This window comes from Malurus melanocephalus, unplaced genomic scaffold (assembly GCF_030028575.1).
Source record: "Malurus melanocephalus ecotype Western Australia unplaced genomic scaffold, MMel_1.1 scaffold_40, whole genome shotgun sequence".
Classification (NCBI taxonomy): Eukaryota; Metazoa; Chordata; class Aves; order Passeriformes; family Maluridae; genus Malurus; species Malurus melanocephalus.
In genome coordinates, this window is record NW_026623272.1 from 826663 (window position 1) to 840037 (window position 13375).

Here is a 13375-nt window from a genome sequence, read left to right on the forward strand (position 1 = left end):
GGCGGAGGGGCCGCCATCGCGTGTGCAACGGGCGAGCAGCATCCGGAGACGCCTGGCCCGAGGTAACGCCTTGCCGGCCAGAACAGCAACGGTGTTGTTTGGCGGGACCCCCGGTTGCCTCCAGCTCCCTTCACCGTGAGGGAAGGCGGGCGGGCAGCGGTCTCAGCGCGGGGGATGGCGGGCGCCGGAGCCGCCTGCCCTGCAGCATCTGGGGCGGCGGCCTTGGGGACCCTCATGGCTGCGAGTGGCGGTGATAGCATGATAAATTCTCTCTGTTTCTTTATTTTCGTTAGAGACTGCCCCAGCCCTAATACCCCGTCTGAGGCGGGAACACGCAGTCACTTCCTTTCCCCGGTGTGGCCAGAAGGCTTGAAATCTGGCTGCGCCTATKTTTATATAGAAAAGGAGAGTTACCACCGCTTGGAAGGCGGAGCGGGCACCGAGAGTGGAAATGACACCTTTCTGTGGCGGGAGTCTCTTAGGGTCGATGGCGACAGCCCCTGGAGTCGTGCTTATGGCGACTCGAGGGTGATTCACGGGTTTCTTCACGAAAGACGCTTTTTGGTGGTTGCAGGTAACTGCTGTGTTAGCGAGCTATTGCAGGGCACTAGGATGGGCTTAGTGAGACCCTTAGGGGCCAGCAAGCTTTTGCAAGCCTGTGTTTGGAAGTGAGTATGATTGATCATGTGTTTAACCTGATTAGGTGTGCCTCTTAAGTTGCACCTAAAGAGTACACATAGGTGTATAAGGCTGTACACATATGCCTCTTGGCATTATTTTCCACCCTTCTGAGAGGTTTTCACTTTTCTGTCCCAGCACGAAAAGTACAAACTCTGCTATTGTCCCTTTTGTCTTTACCAGGGGCTTACTGTGTAAATTTCACCAGATGTTCTTGTCATTGCTGCAGCTTCGTGAGCTCCCAGCCTAAATCGAGACTGTCTGCAACCAAGTCCCTGTTTCGAGCTTGCTTCTGTTTTTTCCTCGGAAATACAAAAATAATGAAATACATGAAAATACAAAATAGGACTTGCTGCAATACTGAAAAACTATCAAGTAGAAAATTTGCCACAGTAACTTGGTTTTCATACAGTCATTCTTATCTCACCAAACAAGAAAAACACATCCTAGACAAATTCTAAGCCTTTCCCACGTAAGTGAGGAGTTCCTAAATATATACACTGCAATGAATAAGCATTTCTGGGACTTACAGCCTTTGCTCTATTGGTGCTTAATTCCCTGAGACTGATGCTGTTTGCCTGTATAGAGCACTCTTCAGTCTTCCTCATAGGGCCAATTGTGTTCAGAAATAGGAGTCTTACATCTGGTACATGTGAATAGCTGAAGTTTGTATGTAAAGCTATGTTGCAACAAGAGTTTTATGCAATCAACGACTATGGAAGATGGGAAAGAACACAAGAAATCGTTGCTAATGAGCAGGTATTGTATAAAATCACAGCAAAACACAGCAATCTTTTAACAGCTTGGTGTGTTCACCCTGGTCACTTGCAGGTTCATCCCAGGTCGGACAACTGACAACTGTTCTGCTCAGTGGGAGAAAGGGGTTCTTGACAGATGGTTTCTCTTTCCCTCCTGTTGGAGGAGGGCCACCCTGTAATACAGTGTTCGTACGTTGCTAACTGCATGTTAGATTTCATTAGCTCCACTGATATCTGGCCAAGGTGTGATCAGCCTTACCAGAATATATATTTTTGGTGAAACAGTGAAGTGATCCTAGTTTCAGGTCACTCTGTTGTGGTCATTTCAGAGTCAGCAGAATCATTTCAGTTAAAAAAAATCTACACATATCAGCAAAAAGATTTCCTCTCAGCTGCAATAATCAGCAAAACAAAAGAGTTTAAGACACAAGGGTGAGTGGTGAGGAAATGCATGTTAGCTTGTGTGAAGGCAGAACTCTGTATTAGCCATTGCAGTCCTGTGGCCAGGCTTTTGCAGCATTAGAGGTAGTTGTAATAGTATTTTTAGCTGCAGTATATTAGGATTATTTTATATTAGAAAATATAAGCTAAATTACTAAATACACATTTTATCATTTACATAAAAGTCAACATGTAGCATTAGAGATGCATCAGAAGGCATCAAATTCACACTTATAATTAGACTAAAATTTTTCCAACTTCCAGAAAATAATCACTGCTATTTCAGAACTTAAAAGCTTGAGTGCTATAATGAGGCACCTCCAACAAAATTAAATTAAGTAGGAAAGAGGGATGCACACAGTTTCTACAGATAGGTGTGCCCAAAACTGCAAAAGCAAAGCAAAACAAACTTACTGCACCAATTGCTACCTGTTTCTCTTGTTATGTACTCTTCCATCTACCTTGTGCCAAATTCATTTGCAACCATTTATGGGCTGACTTTTTGTTATTGGTGTGGCTGTGAGCTAAGTCTTCAAAAAGACATGTGCCCTATATAATCACAAGATTGTTTGCTTTACAAGAGGAAGTTCAGTTATCTTGAAATGTGTATCATTATTAATCAATTATAAATATGCAATCATCAGAAAGCCTGTGCAAAACGGCATAGAAAACAATCAAAGCAGATGTTTTCATCACTAATTTGACTGTAAGATGTGGATTTAAAAGAAGTGGATTCAATTTATTGTGGCCCATAAAAATACCATTCAATATGACACGAGTTGCAAATGTTTTTCACAAGGCARTTCACTCTGAACAAATGTCATAGAAGAAACAAGAATACTACAGCTATTATTACAACATYAACTGCCATTTGAAAATATGACACGTTCATTTTCAGAACTTACAGCAAAAGTGTAAAAGTGTGTAAATATGTTAAGTGATCACAAATGTAAAATTGCAATTTTGATCGTTAACTACACAGCTTTTTGATTTCTTGCTCACATATCCTAATAACCATTCCCATTTCTTAACACCTTCCAAAGTACAAATTGATCAGAAGCATACACATTGCTTAGAATACTGAGGCAATTCGATGATTTGATTAAAGTCAATTGAGTAATTGAAATCACAGCAAACCTGACGTGTTAATGCAGGTCATAGATTGGAGTTCACAGGTTAACTACCTGCAGCTACAGCGTCACTCTTCAAATGCCACCACTTGAATCAGCAGCACGTGACTGCAGTTCTATATTTTGTTACAGCTTTGCGCTACTCTGCTGCACAACAGAAGGAACAATCACAGTATTTCTCAACCTAGCCTGTTTTGTCGATTCTTCTTCCTCTCCAGTCTGCTTCTGTTATTCCAAATTTTGGGAGTCTGCCGACAACTAGGATTTGCATCAAGGTATGTGCAGCAGCTTACTGAAGATTTGGTCTCTGATTCTCTTCTCTAGCCTTGTTTGTTCTATAGACTTTTTAAAACCTGTAGGAAAGGATCTCACTTTGCATTATTTAAAAGAACGTAGTCTCTAAAGATTCATGAGTTGGAGATGAGTGATGTAATATTTTTCAATAAATAATTTGTACTCCATTACCATTGTCACTGCCCCCCACCATATATGGGTATGGAAATACATGATACCCCAGTTCTGCAAGTGGGCATGTGTCATCCTCAATTCAGTGTTCATGGGGGTCTCCCTCTAATGAGATACCATCATCTTCATCATGGTGGACTTCTCACCTTTGCCTTCAGGGCATGCACAGTTGTGATATTCATGGTTTTTTCTAGTCCTCCAAGTCTTCATTTTCCATTTTTTTTGCTGACTGTATTGTGCCCCTGCCAAGTTCTCATTAGTCCTCTCTACTGTTCCTTATTATAGCATCTACCTGTCTACTTTCTTTGGAACTTTTTCTGATTTATGCTCCTTGGCGATTCTGTGTGTCCACGTACTAATCCAGCTGGCTGGATTACATCCAGCTGATAACACTGTATATTGCTAATGGGTATATAAAAACTTATAACAATATATGAAAAGGCTATTGAAATATTGAAAGCTATTGTATATCAATAATATGTAAAAAGTTTTAACATTCTTATATTGATAATGTATAAAAAAGTTCTAGAAAGTTTTCAATCAATAGGCCTCATAAGCACCTTGTCACTTTGACATAAACCATAGGTATCAGGTGGAAAGAAGATTCTGTGATAAAGTCATGGGATAAAAAAACGTATCGTGATTTCAAATGTCTATATTATGTTTTAGATTGCGATTTGAAGTGGAGAATTCATAGAACTTCCACAATGGCAGAAAGGACAGATAATACAAAATCCCAAATTTCACTGACTGAATACAGCCCCGTCAATAAATCAGAAAGGACAGACCCAAGTGGAACACGAGATGGAGACGAAAATGCATTGCAACTGAAGAAAGAAATATCTTTGATAAATGGGATAAGCCTTATAGTAGGCAACATGATTGGTTCAGGTATCTTTGTCTCTCCCAAAGGAGTTCTCATGTACAGCAAATCCTATGGATTGTCTTTAATAGTTTGGGCAGTTGGAGGAATTTTCTCCGTCTTTGGAGCTCTCTGCTATGCTGAACTTGGAACGACTATTACAAAGTCAGGAGCCAGCTATGCATATATCTTGGAGTCTTTTGGGGGCTTCATTGCTTTTATTCGTTTGTGGACCTCGCTCYTAATTGTTGAGCCGACTAGTCAGGCAATTATTGCCATCACCTTTGCTAATTACATTGTTCAGCCTTTCTTCCCTTCCTGTGACCCTCCGTATTTGGCTTGCCGCCTCATAGCAGCTGCTTGTGAATGTAAGTATTTCTTGATATTTACAATGATAAGTTTTTATCTAGGATATGTWTTACTAAATCGTACCAAAACTTAGAGTTGTGCCATAGTGGAACTGCAATGGTTTGAGATACAGTAGGGAAAAGAGCAATTTCCAGTGCATCAATAATAACTTGCAGTGAACTGGCATTTTCTCATTTGGAAGTAGAACAAGGTATTTAACTCTTCCAAACTTACTTGCATGACAAAAATGGGGGTAAAAATTGTTCACCCTTGGGAGAGGTATTATAAATCAAATCTCAAGTACTCGTGATGTAGTCTTAACAGCTATTGCAGAATGGCTCCTGTGCTATAAATCTGGTGAAATTTGGTTTGCAGTAAYTTCTCAGTGGTTACATGCTTTAGTTACTACTGTGGTTTCAACTACTGTGGTTTCAAAATATCGTTCATTCAAGATTATTCTTTATACTTGGGATTAACTGTAACATCAGTACAACAGTATGTGTTGTAAAGGTATTTTGAAAAGCAGTTTTGTGTGCACATAAAACGTTGAAATGTTGGTAGTTATATAGCCAGCTCTGTTAGTCACTATAGAGGAGCAGCAGTCCACACACTTCAAATCAGGACTGTTCTGCATGATAGCATGCAARAAAGCAGGAGAGCAATTTTAGAAAAGAAAGAGGAGATGTGGCTTATTCAGGATATTGATTATCTTTTTTTTTTCTGATGGGGTATCACAGATAGAGTATCACTTCATCTGAAGTAGAGMTCAAGCTCTAACTCACTAATAATTTATCACTAATAATTAACTCACTAATAATTAATCCTCATGAAAGTTACTTTAAAAAAATGTGCACAATAACCCCAGTGAACAAATACTGCAATCACTAATACTGAAGAGCAGAGACTGAGCAGACTTGCTTTTTTTCCTGAGGGCTCTGAGAGCTGCAGCAGTCTTTTCAAAGTCTTTTTGACTTTTGAAATTTGATATAACTGGCTTTTTTTTCCCACCTCATCTTTGCAAGCTCACTTGAACCTCATGGCCAGACTGTCCGACATAMTAGTGCCATACTTTTCAGATCATTACCTTTCTTTTGTTATCTTTTAAAAATTATTACCTTTCAGTTTGGTAGTTGTGCTAAGCTAATTTTTGTCTTAATGGTATCATAGCATTCTTGGATTATGGAAAAGGAAATAATATATCGCATATTTTTATTTAATTTTTATTTGCTACTACCTTTCCCCTGGAACAATCAAGTTTAGTTTTTAATTATATGCATATTTAAAATACGGAGTACAAGAAAATTCTTTGAAGATAAAAAGTACAGTAGTATATAAACACTCTTTCACAAGCTAGAGAGAAAACTGATATTTGAGGGAAATGTGTTTCCAACTCAGATGTTTCAATAATATAGTGATAACCTGGCTAAGAAAATATGTACAGAATTAGGATTTTRTTAAATAAAGAATACTGAAGATACTGAATCCTATTCAATATACCGCCCTCGAGTTCAGGCAGGGGTTGTCTGGCTTTCCATTTCAGAAAAGTGCAAAAGCAAAATCCATGGCAACTATTTTGGGGAAGTTGAGCATGTGCATGAGCTTTGTCAGCAACTACAAAATATTTGTGAGAWCTGAAAGTCTCATTTCAGGTTTCATTACAATCTTGTGATATAGGTCTGACCAATTTATTTTGGGATAGAGGAACAAATACATTCAGAATACTCATTACTTCCTACCAGTTCGTAAAAATCCAGACTGCTGTTGTATTAGCTGTAAAGTGTGTGCACTTTGGAGCCATCGAGTGGAAGGGACCTTGAAGATCAGGTTGGAAGGGACCTTGAAGATCATTTTGTTCCACCCCTCTGCCAAGGGCAGGGCCACCTTGCACTAGAACAGGTTGCTCCAAGCCTCATCTAACCTGGCCTTGCACAATTCCAGGAATGGGGCACCCCCTGCTTGTCGGTGCAGTCTGAGCCAGTGCTTCATGACCCTCACATGAAGAATTTCTTCATGAAGGCTAATCTAATCTACCTTCTTTCCGGTTAAAGCCAACACCCCTTGTCCTACCATTTACAAGGTACCTGACCTTGTAAATGATTTGGTCAATATGTTCTCTCATCCAATACATTCCTTTAATACAGGTCACTAAATCTGGAAAAGATTTGCCTGTGACTTAGCATTGCAGCTGTTCCATGGATGTTGAACTCGTCCTCAGCCTRACAAGGAAGCATAAAAAAACTTAGCACACACTCTTTTAATATGCTTTAATATATTTGCCTAAAGGAATTTCTAGATAATCTTTCATTTTTCAGAACAATGTAGATACATTGAAATTGTTTCATGTAGTATTTTTTAGTTTCAGGATAGTTGCAGAGTGCAGCTGATAAGGGGTAAGGTTAGGAAAATTCAATCAGAGAGCAGGAAGGTCTTCCATATGTTGAAACTGTTTAAAACATCTGTTTCCTGCTGTTTAGTTTGAAACAGTTGTGTTTTCAGTACCTGTATATTTGGTTTAGTTTTAGTATAATAGTAGTGCATATTTAAATTACAAATAAATCTTTGAAAAGTGAGTTAAACTGAACATTGTTCAAATAGTCATTAATTTTTTTTTTGTTCCTCCCTTAGGTCTTTTAACATTTATAAATTGTGCCTATGTTAAATGGGGCACACGTGTACAGGATATATTTACTTACGCTAAAGTTACTGCTCTTATTGTCATCATTATCACCGGACTTGTTAAAATATGCCAGGGTAAGCTTGTAAAATTAAACCAAAGGTTTGTATTTATCAGTTAAACTTGAGTAACTGGTCCAAAGACTGTAAACTACCTCTGTATATTTTATGAAATGCCTCAGTTAAAACATAATAGAGCGACCTTAAAGAGACCAATAATACCARTGTTAGGCATTATCATGAAATTGTGTCATGACATATCCATCCTATCTCAATTGACTTTGAACTTGGTAAAAGAACATAACTGATTGCTCAGCAATGTTGTGTATTTTACAACCTGCAGTATAGAATAAAGGAAGTGAAAACAGCAATATACCAAGACAGCAAAATACAATGGGAGTGGAGCAAGTGTTAAATTTCTCTAAGGAACATGCTACCTTGCAGCAATATCAACTGAATTTTTTACAAAATGAATTTTGTGCAATTTGAAAGTGTCTGAMCTTAAAGCAAAAATAGATTTCTAAGAATATGTAGGTAGATTTGTGAAACAGCAGCTGTGGTTTTGCTCAAAGCCTGAGTTCTGTTGCAGCTGTTCAGAATGAGAAAGTGTATGTGTTGGGCATGGTGCCTTCAAATTAGAGAAATTCTGAACTTAGTTCTGTTCTTAGCCCTTCCTTTGGGAAGAATTTGTTGGTGTGTTAGCTTAAGAAAATTATCCTGCTTTCAAAGCTGCCATAAAGGTCTGTCTTCCCCTGCAAAACTGACAATTTGTGTCCTTTGCTCTAACTGGTTATTGTTGAAAGCTCATGAGCAAGGTAACTACTGTGAACTGAACAAGAATATGCATATGTGAGCACCATGTTTAATCCTTAGCACATCAGCCCATCGCTTGTTTCGTAGATAATGAGCTTGTTCATGTCCAATTTCCTTGACATTGTTTCCTTTTTCTAACTCAGCTGTTCATCTGCCTATGTCTGTGCCAAGAGAATAGCAGTATCTGTTTGGGATAAAACGTAGGGAACAGAAATTCATTAAGGTAGAGGCCTCACATACTACCCTGGCCAGTTTTAGTGGAGTCTGAACACTTCAGGATGCATAGTACAGGGCATRTTTTGGAGTTACAGAGTAACTTGCCTTTCTGTTTTTGGCAGTTTTGTGTGTGTCTGTATATGTGAAATAGTATAAATATGTAAGCTCTGAATGATGAGCTTGTCTTGACTTGCTTAAAGACAAAAGATAGTACAAGTTTTCACAAATACGGGTCCAAAAATGTAACTTTTAGCTTGGGAAAAATTTTATCAGGTGTAAAAGTAATACTTCATGCTCTTAATCTTCCTCAATTTTCTGTTTTTAATAGCAAAAACTAAAACATCCATGTAGGTGTTTGTGTGGGGATTTCTTGTCATTGCTATCTAAAATCACCAGTAACATTTGTTTTCTGCATAGGATATAGAAGAATAGAGTGGGTTATTTTCTAAATATGTATGTTATAAAAAAYGGCCCTTAACCTGAGTACTGTCATTGCCAGTTGTTTTTAGCTTAGTGTGAACTTAATGTTTTTAAAAGTCTTGCACCATTGTGGACAAAATAGGTGTTTAATTGTAGAACAGTATCATACACACCCAATAATGTTTAGGAATTTTAGGTGTCATGCTTATTCTTATGCCTAAAGCACATTGTAGAATTGAAAAAAAGGTCTTAATAAGCAGATTTGAAGGAATTAGGTCTTCTAAAGTGTTTTTGTAGTTGTGTGTCGCATTGAAAAACATTGCTGCTGTATTTTATTGTCCTTCATTGCATCTCTTCCACACAGGATATGTGTCACACTTTGAGAACTCTTTTGCGGGATCTTCTTCTGATGTTGGAGACATCTCCCTTGCACTATATTCTGCCTTGTTTTCTTACTCTGGCTGGGATACACTCAATTATGTAACAGAAGAAATCAAAAAYCCAGAAAGGTAAAGGATTTGAGCATTCTAAACCTAGGCAGTTCCCAAGTTGCTGGGTTTGTGGCTCTCATTCACTAATGAGTTCTGAGCTTACACAGAAATGGGTGGAACTGCTCTATACTTRAATGGTGAGGCTGTGAACAGTCATTAGCAAAGATTTACTAAACTCCATTAAAAATAAAAAGAAAAGAAAATGTAAGAATAAATAAGTGTAAATGATTGCAGGATGCTGGATGCAGAGCTTTCAGTTCAAGATGTTGCTACTGTTTATTATAATAGGTATCAATATTGCAGTGAAAGAGATAGCTAAGTGTAGTCTGTTTACCTGTGTGATCATTCTGATTTAATATTTAAAAATGTCAATTAATTTTTTCCATTAATTTATGCTCTAAAAATGTGACTGGCTCATCTTGGTCAGGTGCAAGTCTGTAAGCAGATACCTTTATGTTAGAATAGAATCTTCTTCGGATAATTTTTATATCCTATTATAAGCAACAGCTCAGATTGCTATAGCTGAATGATAAAGAATGAATGAGATTTTTCTTTTCCAATTCTCCCAACAGATTTTGACTTTTGCAGTTTATTCTCTTCTGTGTTGAATGTTGAGTTTTATGCTGAGCAATTATCTAACCAGGAAAGTTACCTATTAAGAAGATAAAATAGTAGATAAGTATTATGTAAAAATGGTTATTTTTAGTCAGATTGAATTCCAGATTAACAGTTTCTTTAAAGCCTCTTGCAAAAATTTGATATACATATTCAGAAGACACATGTTTTGTATTTTCATCAGTCATTTGGTCCTTCAAATCACTTTTTTTCTGCCAAGAACTTCCTTTTTTTGAGTACTGTTGCAATGCCTTTTCCTCTTTTTAAAGTTAGTATATTGTTCTCTCCTAACAGTTGGATAATTCTTCTATTAGATGTATTCGAAAAACAACTTTTCTCACAGGATATTTAGCTCATGAAAATGTCTTCATAATCATTTGCTCTAGATAGGCATCAGTGCCTTACACAAGCTTCATTCTTGGTAGTACAGTAGCTGATAAACTGAACTTCAAATTCAGCTTTCTGCATTGACAGCTCTTGAGAATAATGAGGTATTCCAGACTTCTACAAAATTACTGCAAGAATTATCTATTTTTCATGTTCACTTGATTGGTAGTGCCTTCATGCTTGTCCACCCAAAAGTTGGAATCTACCGGTTACATTTGACATAGTTCCTTGGCTTTAAGTTTGGATGATGCAAAGTCCTTAAAATGCTATTTCAGCTTTTTGTTACATTGCGTAATATTGCTGAATTAAACTCACAGTTTTCTACTTGTTTCTTCTCTGTGCTGGGATTCATGTGTCTCTTGCTGTGTGTGTGCAACCTGGAAGAAGAGTCAGAACTCCCAGTTACTAATTTACTGATTTTTATGGAGTATTGTGGTGTGTGTTTGTTTTTTTGTTCCCATGGCAGCAGACAGACACAGCTGGACTTCTGGGCCTCAAAAAGTTTTTGAGGAAAGTTTCAAAGTTCTAGTCAGACTGGTAATTTTTACACTTTGGGGTTTCATTGTTTGGCCTTTTTTTGTTGTTGTTGCAGAAAACAAAGTTCATGGCAAATGCACATCACTGTCCCCCYGCTGCCTTGGATTTCAAACTGGGCAAATGTGAGAGTAAAACTCTTGGTTCTGTTCCCTGTTTTAAAACATTTGAATATTCYTGTGRGTTTTGACGGAAGAATAAGGTTGARAAAAGCCAAACCTTAACATKAAAAAATTGSTTCTGCTCTGTAGTTTCTTTCTGTGGAACTGCATCTGCTTACATCTGAAGGCTGGCAGTGTTTTCCTGTTGACTTYTTTTTATTACTTTCTAGGCATGTGTTTGCTAGTAAGAGACACCACATGTTGAGGTTCACAGCTCTTCAGCAGTTTTAGATCTGCATCTCTGTTGTGCAGCCTGGTTCATTTGTTCTCTGCAGTGAGTGCAGATGACAACAGGGGTGATAAGAACAGGGGTTTGGTTAAGTAGATCACCTGCATCAGTTCTAGAAGTGTTAGCTGGAAGGACAGCCCCACTCCCCATACCCAGAGCTCTGCCTCTTCGGGTTCAAGTTGTGGTAATAAACACGGATAGCGGGAAATCATTTAAAGTGTGTAAGTTTGAAGGCTGTTGTTTCAGATCTGGAAACTTTGGAGTTAGAGTATCTGAAGAGCAGTTGCATAGAATCGATTTTTACACATAATTTAGGTTTTAAATTACTGTAAAAGTTAGAATATAGAATATAGAAATATAGAATGTCTTCTATATTAGAATTTCTAGTTTTAAAACAAACACTGGTTCGAAAGATAGCTTTTTTTTAAACTTTATTCTGACTTTATAACTTTCCTGTCTATTGTGAACAATACAAATAAATAACTTTAATCTGTTACTAATGGATTTTTTTTTTCTTCTGTGGTTGTGGGTTTTGGAGTATTTCTTTTTTTTTTTTTATTTGTCTTACAGGAATTTACCACTGGCTATTGCAGTATCTATGCCTATTGTGACTATTATCTATATTATGACCAACATAGCTTACTATACAGTGTTGGATGCTCAAGCTGTTCTCTTTAGTGATGCTGTAGCAGTGGTAAGTTGATTTTGTGGCATTTTGCTTCATTATTAACTTTGCACCTTTTAGGGGTGCATTTCATTTTAAGGGACAAAACAGGAGAAATCCCTAGTTTATTTTAGTACTTCACATTTGCTGAATACAGGAGGACAGAAGAATTCATCAAAAATAATTTAATCTTAAGTAGGAAAGATGTTAATAAAATCATGTCTAATAATAAAATATTACCAGATTTACTAAAAGGAGCACAGATGCATCTTGTTAGTGTACTTTGCAAAGTCGCTAATTAGGCTTGTGCACTTAGAGCTAATTGTAAATTAAGACTCCTTAGTACATGATTGTCTTTGTGTTCCTTCGTATTGCAGTATTCCAAACCTGGAGCAGTGTTGCTCTGAGCTSATGGTGAGTGCAAAGCTTGTCTGTAAATGGGTGTGTGGCAGCTCAGCCATGACAGTTTACCTTTGTATCATCACTGTCTTCCCAACACCGTATTCATTTCAACAACTTTTAACATTTTGAAATTCATTATTTTTGCATATGGAAGGAAGTTTGAATCCAATTAAAATATATGAGCTTTTTAAAGTAAAAGSTGGTAAAATTATGTTATACTTAAACGAATTTTGAAACAAAAGTAAAGGGTTGGGTTTTTATTTTTCCCTGTAACTAATGGATTAATTGGATAGTTCTAGTTGCTATATCCTTTGAAGTTGAGACTTCGGAAAATTTTATCTTTTTGGCTATTTAAATTGGAGGTATAGAAATAATACCCTGCCTCCCATTTAGATTCCCAGTTGGCTTCTAAAATATAAGTAATTAGACAGTGGGCAGACAGTTTTAAATACATCAAAATGAAGGAAGTATGTGCTCTGTTCCCACAGAGGATTATTATAATTAAAAATCGGCTTAGCAAACCAGGAAATTCTTGTTTCGGATATATGGGCAGACGGTTTAACAAAAGCACTCACTTGACTTTATCTCAGACTTCAGGAATATTTGTATTTAGTGTAAGATTTCAAAATAGTTTATGGTAAATGTGGGCTGTAACTTGTTATTTCAAATGTAGTTATACAAATGTTTATTTCAACATGTTTTGAAAGTAAATAAACTTTAATTCTTTACCTCTTTTTAGCAGGAATATACAAATACAAAATTKTCATGAAATATATTGTGAAAGCTTCCTAAAACATTTCAGAGTGAGTCAAAACAAGGACAGAAAATACTAATTTTTGAATAAACATGTGCTAAGGGGTAATTTATTTCTGTTGTAGGCTGTAGTATCCATATAAAGTATCCTCCAGTGACAGATAATGGAGTTTTTAATACTTCTCTGTAGTTACTTAATCCAGACAAATCAAAAAGCCAATACACATTGCTCTATCTGTCCTGATTTTTGTAAAGCAGCACAGTTTTTTCCCTAACAAAATAYGGAAAGTACACTCTTTTGACAGCAGTGAAATTCTCTAATCCAGCCTATCCCC

At 37.1% G+C, this 13375-nt stretch overlaps 1 protein-coding gene across 2 annotated transcripts in view; it reads left to right on the top strand.

Moving 5' to 3' along the window:
* The window catches only part of SLC7A6 (solute carrier family 7 member 6), a 27799-nt gene continuing 14424 nt past the window's right edge, over positions 1-13375 (top strand). For both annotated transcript variants that reach the window (XM_057364598.1, XM_057364599.1), the window contains exons 1-6: positions 1-62; positions 3140-3282; positions 4142-4702; positions 7308-7433; positions 9169-9313; positions 11792-11915. In XM_057364598.1, the coding sequence (XP_057220581.1) occupies positions 4180-4702; positions 7308-7433; positions 9169-9313; positions 11792-11915 (918 nt within the window). In that variant the 5' untranslated portion in view covers positions 1-62; positions 3140-3282; positions 4142-4179. The remainder of the gene's footprint in view (positions 63-3139; positions 3283-4141; positions 4703-7307; positions 7434-9168; positions 9314-11791; positions 11916-13375) is intronic.